The sequence below is a fragment of the Myodes glareolus genome, chromosome 3 (assembly GCF_982192425.1).
Source record: "Myodes glareolus chromosome 3, mMyoGla1.1, whole genome shotgun sequence".
NCBI classification, from domain to species: Eukaryota; Metazoa; Chordata; class Mammalia; order Rodentia; family Cricetidae; genus Myodes; species Myodes glareolus.
Genome location: NC_142028.1, coordinates 124,873,961 through 124,886,711, shown reverse-complemented (window position 1 = coordinate 124,886,711; position 12,751 = coordinate 124,873,961). Strand labels below are relative to the sequence as shown.

At 42.0% G+C, this 12,751-nt stretch overlaps 1 protein-coding gene across 4 annotated transcripts in view; it reads right to left on the bottom strand.

Moving 5' to 3' along the window:
• The window catches only part of Astn2 (astrotactin 2), a 979,028-nt gene that overhangs the window by 648,944 nt on the left and 317,333 nt on the right, over positions 1–12,751 (bottom strand). For all 4 annotated transcript variants that reach the window (XM_048459341.3, XM_085686116.2, XM_085686117.2 and 1 more), the window contains one exon: positions 4,945–5,052. In XM_048459341.3, coding sequence (XP_048315298.3) covers positions 4,945–5,052 — 108 coding nt within the window. The remainder of the gene's footprint in view (positions 1–4,944; positions 5,053–12,751) is intronic.

Here is a 12,751-nt window from a genome sequence, read left to right as displayed (position 1 = left end):
AAACTTACTTTAAAACACATGTATAAATGTTGAAATATTGTGGTATGGAGTCTATAAAGTGGGAAGATCACAAGATCTGCTAAAGAATAAAACAGGAAAATCTCTATGATGTGGGATAGTTCTGTAGAAGATGCCATTTAAGTGCAGATATCAGAGTGAGTGGGAGCAATCAGAGCAGAGAAGACAATTCTAGGAGCAGCTGTGTGTGAGTATGTGTGCGTGTGTGCGTGTATGTGCGTGTGTGTGTGTGAGTGTGTGTCTGTGTGTGTGTGTGAGTCTGTGCGTGCGTGTGCATGTGTGCGTGCATGTGTGTGTGCGTGCGTGTGTGCGTGTCTGTGTGTGCGTGCATGTGTGTCTGTGTGTGCGTGCGTGTGTGTCTGTGTGTGCGTGCGTGTGTGTCTGTGTGCGTGCGTGTGTGTGTGCGCGTGTGTGGTGTGTGTGCATGTGTGTGTGCGTGTGTGTGTGCGTGCGTGTGTGTATGTGTGTGCGTGTGTGTGTTATTAAACTCTTGTAAATCATAAATGCAAAAAGAAGATTACAACATTGTCTAAATAAGCAACATACTTCCCACTTATATCTGAAAGATAATTACTTTGGTTGCAGGATAGGGATGGGTTGCACTATATGGGGAAAGACCTTTGAGGAGAGGCTTTTTGCAGAGTCTAAAGCAGTGGTTCTCAACCTTCCTAATCTTGTGGCCCTTAAACACACCCTCATGTTTTGGTGACTCCCCCACAACCATAAAGTTATTTCATTGTTACTTCATAACTGTGATTTCACTACCATTATGAATCATAATGTAAATATCTTATATGCAGGATATTTAGTATGTGACCCTGGTGGGGGTTACAACCACAGGTTGAGAGAAGGCAGGAATCCCAAACCACAACAGAAGAGAAGAGAATGGGAATATAAAAGACATCACCATTATAATACTTAACCTTGTATGGGTAATTGCCAGATAATTCTTTCATTGAAGAAATGAGAATGCTAATGGTGGGGGCTCATATTAAGTGGATGAGAAGAGGAGAAGACATGTTTGAGATTAAGGGAACTTTTCATACTGAACTCTAAAAAACTGAAGCCCCTATGCTTTCTCCATCTGATCCTTCAGAGAAGCTGGGACAACGAAAGTGTTCATACAGGCTGTACGTCACTTTTTCATCTTCCATCATCATTGTCAATAGCAAAGGAACCCAGTGCGGAGCCCCTCGGAAGAACTTAGCCAGTGGAAACCATTGTAGACTGAACGTTCTTAAAGAACCCTCATTAACCTCCTCTTAGTGCCTGAGCAAACAAGGTTCAGATATGGGAAACAACTCATTCAAGGTCACACAGTACAGCAGTGACAACCGTCGGTACCCACGGGTCCTACTGTCCTCAAAGAGCCCCAGAAATCTCATTTTTTTCTGGGCACTTCAAAGATAACAGTAGTCAAATGCCACTTGCTTCTTGATTTGGAAAAGAGCACAGGTTTTATTTTTAAATGAATATGAAGAGGGCACAGTGAGTTAATATGGAATCCCAAATGCTACGCGAGAGCTGTTTCCTTCAGCACGGGGATTTGCCTTTCCTGGTATTTTTATCTATTTCTCCTTGACTGGCTCACACATGCTGGGAGGACCACAGGGAACTTCTGACTAACTGCATTTGCTGAGGAGGAGCTTGGATGGCAGCCACAGAAATGGGGGAATAGTGCTGGGATATTGGGGAGGAGAAGGTGAGAAGCATAGTCCACCTATGCTGAAGTCATCCCTGTGTCTGTGGCTCACACTTTGAGAAACAATGAATGGAAGACCTTGAGCAAAAGATTCAAACAGTCAGAGCCCAAAGCAATTGTGTTCAAAGGAGAGGGAGTCCCACTGACACACAGGACAGAGAGAATGGAGCTCCAAGACTGGATTTCACCAGACCCTGCTCTCCTTGCTACTGTTCCAGGTTTCAGAGAATAGAAATGTGGGAAACTGGATCTGAACTAATGTCAATTAGTGGCTTGACTTGACAAGAAATGTGAGATTCAGATTCCCCCATCCCTAGACACACACTGGACATAGGTAGGGGTTCTTCCTTGGTAGTTAAGCTCTGTTTCAATGTCTTTATTCCATCCTTATATCTGCCTAAATTCTTTATAAATTATTAATTTAATCTTTAGAACTCTCTTCGTGACTATTAGTCTTGTATTGTCATTTTATAGTTCAGGGAATTAATGCACAGTAATGTCCAAGTCACATGTTTAATAAGCATCAGGGGTAGAATCCTGACTCAGGTAGCTCAATATAAGAACCCATATTATTAGTACTGTCTTCTTCTCTTCTGGTAGCTTTGATGTCTCTCAGACTTTCCTTGATTCACTTTAATACCATGTATTTTCCCCTATAATGTGGTGAGTGTTGCAGCGTCATCACCTCCTTCACGTAGTATAAGAAGAGCTAAGAGGGACCATAGCCCTTGTGTGCAGAACTGTAGCATCTGAAGAACTGGACATTGGATGCTAAGTTCACTTGGCTGGAACAGAAGCTTTACTATGACCTGGTCAACATTATGTCTTCAATAAAAGATCAGCAGTAGCAGCCTCAGAAATAGCAGCAAGACTGACAGCCTCACAAGGTCAAGAGCAGTATTAAAAATGCAATACCAAGACCAGTGTCACCTGCCTGTGAACCAGCACAAAAGGGAAGGAAGTATACTCCTGGGTCTAATATGGATTTCTTGCCTCATTTGACTCTCTTCCTCACTGTGTCTTTTTCCTTGCTGATTTTCATCAGTTAATTGCTGCATCTTTTTATATAGTCAAACCTCCACAAGGATAAGAACTTTTAAATTTTCAGCTGATTTTGTCCCCCATGTGGCTGCTGTTTGTAGAAATGTTTATGCTATGTAGGTAAGGATGGAAGAGGAGAAGGAAAGAGAAACTAGAAAATGTAGAAGGAATGAGTAGAAAAGGAAGAAGAGGGAGAAAGAAGGGATGATAAAAAAGAATGAAATAAAAGAGGGAAGAGAACGTGGCAATAATTAGAGACAGAGGGATAGGAGAAGAAAGACACAGATTAAAAAGAAATGGGCAGATAATTGAGTAAACACGGGATCCCTGCATAGAAGAGAGATGTGCGCCAGAACCGAGAAGTAGAGGAAGAGCCCTGCTGCTAGTGGGACATAAGTGGGAGGAAAGATGAAGGCAGTGGCTTGGGCACTGCTGGAGCGGGCAGGGCTAGGGAAGGCAGAAGCGGATGCCACAGCCCTGTTACTCTCGCTATCCTGCGAACACAGCCAGGTCTCCTAGAGTGTCTGGGGGCAGTGAGCCAAGTCGTTTGTCTGACGTCCTGTTGTTTGCTTTTGCTTTCCTTTTTAAAGTTTAACAATTTATAGGGTGCATGCTCAGTGATGGATGTTTTTCCAATCAGTTGCAAATAGTCCAGGCTTTCTGAGGAGACCCACCATTCCCTGGTTCTCATTTTGGCTGTGGGATTGGAGGAGGGAGAAGACAAGTTAAGAATCATTGATTACTGACTTCTAAATCTGCAGTGCAATAGATCCCTGAAAGCTATAGTGTAGGGTGGACTGAGAAGCGGGATCTATTATTTCAAGGGTTGTAGAGGCTGAAAATTCCTCCTTGGGGATGTGTCAATGGAAGTACTTCTCATATGGAGCCCTTTTTCATGACAGGTACCAAGGGTACGGAGAACAGAATCAAAGTGATGAGAACTGAAGTCACATTAATAATGTCTATCTCCATTTTCCTCTTACACTGTGATGGTTTTTTATATAATGTGTTAAAAACCAATAGCCAACTCCAAACGGCAGTTGCAGCCATTACAAGGCCCATTCTACAGATGAAGGAATGTGAATAACTTGCCTCGGGGCAAAATGTGCTCAAAGGTATGTGATTCATGCCACTGCTATGAAACGTCTATCATGAACAGATGTTCCTACCCCAGGCAATGCTTCAGCTCCCTTCTGTGCAAAGGTGGTGGAGGGCAGACATTCTCACACCTTCAGAATCCACCAACAATAATGATTAACTATAGTTATCATAATGGCAGTCAATCCAAAGTAACAGGCATGCCTTTACCTGTAACACAGGATCCTCCTTTCATGGAGTGGTCAAATCCTGTTGATCTGTACCAACCCTGGGAGTTTAATACATGCTTACAGACCAGGGTTTCTTTTGCAAACACCACTTCACAGTTGCTAATTCCCTAATCTTAAGCAGTACTCCAAGATGAGGAATTGCTTTTGTATATGTCTTCCTGAAATACGTTGTTTTCTTATATATCCCATGGAATGAATCATCAGGGAACTACAGACTTTAGCTGAAGACGCAACCCTGGAATGATTCCTCTTCCAGCATATTGATATCCCTTATATCCACTGTCATTGTGACGAATAAGTGTTGAAAACCCTTTTTAATAGGTCATATAATGCCTTGTTGACAGGGGCCAACTTTAAAACTTTCAGGTCTAGATAATTAAAACATCCTGGACAAGTGTTTAATTCTAACCACAGAACCTATATATTTACTCTTCAGAATTTTTGAATTACACTTTTGCTGCTAATTTTGCAAAATTAAATGGGTAGCCCAAGCTAAGAACCTGTAGTATGGATTACCCTGCACACATCTAACCTAAATATGATTTATTTTTAGTGTTAGTTTCCTTTCAACATGATTATTGCTATTTCATTTCTTATAGTGAAATTTCAATATGAATACATTTAGGAGTAATTGCTTCTAATTATTTTGGGGGATGATGTAGGACAGGGAGTAAGTAAGGGATGGAACGGAAAAGGCAGGATTGACAGTCAGTAGTATGATCAGTCCTGGATGCTGGGTTCAGTGCTCATTGTGCTGAAACAAATTTACATTTGGTATTTATCATGAAATCTGCCACCTGGGCTTTGTAAATACACGTGACAGTTCCGGAACTTCCCAAGGGCTCGCCCGATTACCTTTGCTGCGGCGGCGGCTGCGGTACTGCTCTGTGTAGAACGTCAGCTGTGTTTCATCGTCTGCTTCTGAGCCCGATGTCCCCTTGGTTCTCCCAAAGCTGATTCCCCCTGCAGAGAAGCACCGTCCATCAGTCAGCCTTGGGGCACTCTAGAAGCGTTTGAAACCCCCAGCCATCCTGAAGACCCACGGCACTTCCTCACGTTTCTCACTGCTGATCCTCAGTGACCCAGGAGTCTGCATGATTAATGGAAGTTGTTGAGATTGGCAGTCAGGCAGGACTGGGTTCTAATCATGGTTCAGCAGCTTCCAAGCTATATGACCTTGAGGTGCCATCTCACCTTCTTATACTCTGCTATTTCTACAGCAGTGGAAGTAACTCTTAGCCTTGTGGATTTGCTTTGAAGATGAGGAAGAAGCATGGCATGTAAAAGAGGAGGCCCACAGTGTGTGCGAATAATGAAAAACGACTATTTCTATATACGATGAGCTTAACTCTAAAAATTCTCCAGACAGTTTAATTTCACATGCATTTCAACCAAGGGCTTAGACTATGGCAGCCTCAAAGCCTGACACAGAGACACAAAGATGAATTCCACTCGGCCCTTACCAGGCACCGTATCATAAGCTAGTCGGGGAACAAATGGGATCCTTAGGAGTCTTAAGCCTAATTCATGGCTTATGTTTTCCATACAACGAGATGCCAGGAATATGGGAAGAAGCAATTCATTTTAACTTGGAGGGCCGAGGAAATCTTTATGGAGGAGTGAAGATTTAAGCCATGGTTTGAAGGATAGATGAGCTTTGGCATTAGAAAAGGGAGTTTCCAGGAGCCACCTTGTGAAGCATCACAGAGAACACGGAGCTGGGCAGATACAGGCAACATCAAACACAGGGCTGACTAAAAACAAGGTGCTCATACCACACTGTGGGAGGCTCGAGTGTTCCACCAAGGTGGGCATTATGCTGGGGTCTTTCCTCTGTCGCAGAAAGTCCCAGAGCAAAAATGCATTGATTATATGTGTGAATCAGAAAGGGAACTCTGAGCTCCCAAGTAATGGAATGTGTGCCAGGCTCAGTGAGCAGCTAGAAGGCTTTGTGATGACCCAGAAGGAGAGGTGCAGCATGAAATGGGAACGGTACAGAGTGGATGGGAAAGGGGGGCGGACATGAGAATCACTGCAGAGATGGATTCGGAGGAACATTTGGGGAGAAGGACGATGAGTCATAGACGACGAATAATGGAAAGGGGCCGGTAAGAACAGTGCCCAGACACTAACGTCGCTGATTCTGAACGGAGGAGGGCAGGAGCTGCTCTTCTTAATCTTCATGTGTTTTGAGTTTTGTATTTGCTTATTTATTTGTTAGTGAGAAAGGGAGTGATTGACAAATTGAGTCAGGTTTTTAAGATATCTTTTTATGTTGCTCATTCTGGCATTAAAGCCTTGAGCCACCTCTTCTGCCTCCCCAAGTGCTGGGATTACAGGCACAAGGAATTATGCCTGGCACTATTCTTAGAAAATTTTAAAGCTAAAGTATTGAAAACTATGGATTAAGACACTGAAAAATTCTATACCTAGAGAAAAATGAAGGAGGTCAGAGATCCAGCGTGTGGGGAGGGGAGATGTGTGGAAGGGGAAAGAGGCACATTTTAAAAACTGGGACTTCAGTTGTACAAATCACAGACTATCTCTAGGGAGACTGAAGTATCTGGTAAAATTGGTTTTCCTGGATAGAGAATTAAGTGACTGTAGAATAAGGAAAGAGGGATGCTACTCTGCCCTATAAATCTTTTGTATCTTTTTAATCAAACACCGTACAACTGATTACCAATTCAAAAGTTGCACCCGAGGAAAAGAAAAGCATAGATTAGTGGAGAATTTTATTCAATTCACAAAGGGATTTACTTAGTAGCTTTCTTGGGTGGAGTTTGAAGGGACATCCATCACACTGACGTCACGCTTGCAGACATTGTCCACACCATGGTATTGTGCTTGTTTGCTCCAGCGATGTTGCTGGAAGATTTGTCTACATGACAGCATGAAATCCTCATGGGGATAGACTCACTAGGGAGGTGTAATTTAATTAGCAACCTAGATAATTATTCTAGTTTGATTTCTGTGTCTGTGATCAAACACCGAGAATTCAGAGAAGGAAAGGCTTTATTTCAAGTTACAATCCATCACTGAGGAAAGTTGGGCCAGAAACTCAAGAAGGAATTTGAAGCAGAAATCATGGAGGAATACTTATTTGTGGCTCACTGGCTGCCTTGTTCAGGTTCAGGTAGCTTCTTCACACAGTTTAGGACCATCTGCTGAGAGAACGGTGCCACCCACCATGGGCCGAGTTCTCCAATAGTAGTTAATAATCAAGACAATCATGGACATACATACCAGAGACAACAAATATGATGAAGACAATCAGAAAATTGAGAAGACGTAATGCTTAGGAAGACGATAATAAAGCAAAGACATAAGAACTTGTTGGGGCAAAGCTACTTTTCTGAAGGAACATAGCTGACATCTAAGAGAGTTTGTCTTCAGGGCTTAGCTTTCTTGTCCTGAATATGGGGTCCTTAGTCTTCAAATTGGCCGCTGTGCCAGAAAGCTTTACATAAATGTAATACATGCTAAAGTCTTTTCAGAAGAAGGAACCGCAGTTAGGAAAATACTTCCACAAGGCTGAGCTATAGTCACGCCTGTAGGATGTTTTCTTACTTAGTGGTTGATAGTGGAGAGCCCAGTCCATTGCGGGTGGCGCCGTTGCTGGAATCATGGTTCTAGGTTCTGTAAGAAAACAGGCTGAGCAAACCATAAGGAGCAAGCCAGTAAGCAACATTTCTCCATGGCGTCTGCATTGGCTCCTGCCTTCATATTCTTGTCCTGTTTGAGTTCCTGTCCTGACTTCTTTCAGTAATGGACTACCCCATGGAAATGTAAGCCCAAAAAACCCTTTCCTCCCTAACTTTCTTTTTGGTTACAGTGCTTTATCACAACAATAAAAACCCTAATGAAGTCAGCTTCGTTGGACTATCTCCAGAGGAAGCCTTTGAAAACGTATTATCAGTCCAGCCTTAAGGTGCCAAGTCCTGTGTGATCTGTATTCCTTACCTCCTTCCAAATCACTGAACCCCTAGGAGGGTGGTTTTATTACATCTGCTTTACAGATGAGGTAACTACGCTTCAGAAAAGAGCAGTGAATTAGAGATAATTGAAGCTGGGCCTTTCGGAGATGGGGAACAGGAGCCTGAGTGAGAGTACTTTCGCCATCTACAACACGGCGGCATTCAGTGTAACAGGCCACACGGCGGCATTCAGTGTAACAGGCCACACACGATGAAGATAGGTACTTGGTCTCTTGTCTCTGCTTTAACATAACATTTTCTTCTTTGTTGTCATTCTGGCATTGCTGGGAATTGAGCCCATGGTCTCATGACTGCTATCAAAGTGATCTACCACTAAGTTATCAACTCAAGACAGCCTTTTCATGAAGGAAAGTACAAGGGTAGCCTCAACTGATCTTTGCTCCAACGTGTATCCTGAGCCATTGTCTCAGACACCGCTTCCTCAGTTCTGCTGAAAACAACAGCAGGGCTCAGAGGCAGTAGGGGACCCCAGTTCTACCAAATGAAGCATCCCATTGAACGGCTTTGAGAAGAAACTGCTAGGGACCCTTTAGAGTTCTGGAAGTAGCTGAACAGAAGAAGGTCCAAGGCCTAGTTTAAAAAAGTAACCATCAAATACTTTATTGTTATAAAGATGGAACAAAGAGGAAGGACGAGGTAGCGGGAGAAAAGGAGGACTTTTGTATATCTGCTCATTGCTCAGCCAGAGAGAAATGAAGATATTTGACAAAGCAACTCCAAGGACCAGGGAGAGCATCTTCTTATTGTGTGATAGATAATGAGCTGCAGAGTGAAAGGGAGTATCGCAGGGCTACGGAACAGACCCCTCCCGTTCCTGTGAGCCACACCCTAGCTTTTAGTCGTTTCAGTGAAAGCCTTATGTCTTTTGCTTCCTACCCATGGCTCTACCTCCCTTCCACCTGATTTTTACCTTTCTTCTTTTGGCAAGCAAACGATCTGCTTTTCCCTCCCTGGAGTGAGTTTATATGTTATACATGATTCAGACAGAATTCCTTCTCTACTGGAATAGGATAGTGGAGGTGACAGAAGCGTTACTAGAAAATTCTATTGCAATTAGGAAAACTACACCAGTATAGTGTATTTTTCTACAGGACTTTAAGCTAAGCCTTTAACACATGCTGTTTCATGTTATCCCCATGAGAATCTTAAGAGGCAAGATGTTCCTTTAATTCTCATTGTCGTGGATGAGATCATGAAGACACAGGAATATTAAGTGATATGATATGTCCAGGGTCACGCAATTTATAAGTAGTAGGATCACCATTAAAATCTCAAAAGCAGCTCTCAAGTATATTCCTTTAGACTCTGTTCTGGTATAAAATAAGATATGAACAAATATCCCACTTAATGCCCACATCAATCATAATGACAGCATCAGAAACCCATTTTATCCAAATAGTGTGAAGCAAGGTAGTAAGTGGGGAGTTGGGGTTGCAGTTGAAAGTGTCACCCTCCAAAGTCAGGTCAACAACTAGAATAACACGGAGAAGATGTGTGTGGGCAAGTACACACATGTGTGCATTTATGTTCATCTGGGAAAGTTTGTATGTGAGCAAGCAATCCACATGCTAAGCTTAGCAGGTCTTTTCCTGTGTGCTATCATGAGATGTTTTCGATTTCTCCCCATGTCTCTTCTGAGGTTTGCAATAGTAACTCCTCTAACAAATCTAATCAGTTTAGCTTAGCAAGATATTTGCACTTATCCATCCCTTCATATGCTTCAGAACACAGAGACCGTGCCTTGGGAGAACTCCCAAGAAGGATAGTTGCTATTCGTCCTCGAGCCTCCTCTGACTCTTACCTCCCTTATGTAAGTACTAAAGGACTTAGCTTCAGAGTGGAACTGGGGTCCAGCATAGCTGCTTGCTTTCCAGCCAGTCTAGTATAAATATAATGCAAACCGTATATAATCTAAGTGTTCCAACAAGAACATTTAAAATGTAAAAACAGGGGTTGAAGAAATAATTCAGTGGTTGGGAGCACTGGCTGTTCTTCCAGAAGGCTGAGGTTCAATCTCAAGCACCCACAATGTTGCTCACAGTCATCTGTGATCCCATTCCCTGGGGATCAAATGCCCTCCTCTGGTCTGTGCGGATACTGCACACACAGGGTGCAAAGACATATTCAGGAAACATGAATATGCATGAAATAAAAGTAAATAAAATCTAAAATGATAGAAAATAACTTGATTGAATCAATTTCATGGTATATTTCAGCAAATACATGAAAAATATTATGCCCATGCCTAACTAAGTAAAACGTAACACCAAAATTTTCTTTTTATTTCTTCATAATAAGTCATTAACATTGAGTTTTTATGTCATGTGAGCAGCATGTCCCCATATAGACAACCCATATTCCACATACCCACTGCAGTAGAGAGCACGATTCTGGAGGTGCAGTAACTACTACAGCGAAGAACAGAGTAAGGACCTAGGCACAAGGGAATGATAAATATGCCACAGGCCCTATAAGTTGTAATTTTTATATGTGAATTACATAAATTACATAAAACAAGACGAAGATGAGATTCCATTAAGCAACAATAACCACAACCCTTGCTCTCAATGTTCTTAGGTTCAAGGTGGTCTCCTATTGGTTTAATCTGTGACTCTTGAGAGGTTATATATGTCAGTAGAAGGAAATTAAGACATTGACATCAGATTTTAGTTATAATACGATGTCTCACTCATTTGCCGTGTGAACTCAGGCAAGGTCCTTAACTGCTCTGAACTCATGTTTGACTGTCAGGTCACATGGTCATTTTGGACAAGTGCTAGGTTGTCCAAACACCTCACATTCATAACTTTTACTGGGCTTTATTAGGAGGTAAGGAAAATGCTTGATAGTTACTCTTCCACTGTGACATCCCAGAAAGGTGGCAGCTATCCAAGGTCTATAGCCACTGAGTATCCATATAATCTGAAGAGGTGAGATGCCAATTGTGGACTGACTTGGAGGAGATTCAGATGGATGGCAAAGGGCTCTCACTGCTGCTGTGCTGATATAAAATTGATGATTTAGTGCCATAAGGTAAAGCCATTCATTACTCAGGGCTGCTCCAAGATTTCCACTTAATCAAAGACTGGAAAAAGAACAGAAGGAGAGATACATCTGCCAGAACCAGCTCCCAATTCTCTGTTCTGAGTTGTCTGTGAAGGAGGCACCAAGATGTAAGCCTAGGCACACACCACATGGCAAGGAGTGCTAGGCAGGGCACTTTCCATATGAAAACATATATGGACCTCAAAGAGTTCTGACAGGCAAGAGTAACTTCCAGTTTTAGTGACAGACTGATCAATATTTAGAATCTGCGTAAAAGATTATAGAGAACAGAGCTCAGTCTTAACTGAGTTTTGGTTTGATTCAACACCCCTGTTCTCGTGAAAAATTTGCTCAATTTTATTAGTTATTGAGGAAATGTAAAACAAAACCATTGCTAACAGGTCATAATGATAGTTTGGTCTTTGGGAAAATACTGCAATAGAACAAACATTAATGAAGAGACTGGAAACCATGAATGGTTTGATGGCCGTGGGAATGAAAATGGGGTAGCTGTTACAGGAATCATTTTGAAAGTTTCCTACTCTGTTAAGCACATTTGCTACATAATTCAAGAATTCCATTCTAAGGCACATGACGTTAAGCACAGAAGAGGTGAGTTAAACAAATAGTTGGAGGGGGACATTCATAGCTGTACTCTCCACAAAGTTCAAAGATAGTACCAACAAATGTCTGTCAACTGATAAACGGGTAAACAAAATGTAGTCGCAAAGAATAGCACTGATATATAATAAATGCTGACACATGAAACCATGCAGATAGATCTTAGAAACATTTTAAAAAATGGAAGAAGGTGGATATGAAAGGCCACAAATAGTAAGATACATGCCATATGAAACATCCCAAAAGTCAGAATTTCCTGTCTAAGACTAAGGGTTGCCAGGGCTAAGAAGAGGGAGCTAAGAACAGGGAAGGACGATTAATGAGTTCTGATTTCTGTTGGTGATGATTGTGCTTAAACCTAGATAGAGGTGACAGTTACTCAACCCTGTAAATGTGCAAAGTGTCACTGAATTGTGCACATTAACATGATGAATAGTTCATTTTATGTTATGTAGATTTTCATTCTAAAGAATATGAAAAAAATAAAAGAAGCCCTCTGCTCCTATCATCTCTAGACAGATGAGAGACATGGAATGTAGGAAAGGAGAGGAGGGGCCTCTGGGACAAAGAGAGGAGGTGGTCCCCAACTTCCTTGATGGGGGTCCAGATCTCAGATTCCCTGGATTCCTGCTTAGCACTTGGGATGGAGAGAGTAACCATTCAGCTCTCCTAGACCTCAATTTTACTTCAAATAATGCTAGCAGCACAACTCACTCATTTACTAACTAACAAAGTGACCATACTATAAAACAGTCTTCTAATGCTGCAAACAAAGCAAACATCCCTGAATTTTTCAAGTCACTGAAATTTTCAAGTCACTTTTTTAAGATATTGGGAAGTATAACATTTTTGAATTTAACAAAAGCCTCTGTGTGCCAAGTCTTGTGTGAATTTTGCCAACAAGTAGGTGGAGATATCCAGAAGTATTTAGAGGTTTCTGATGAAGACATAGCTAGTGGAAAACAGGAGGCCCGATACCAAGCTTGTTCTGGGGCAAA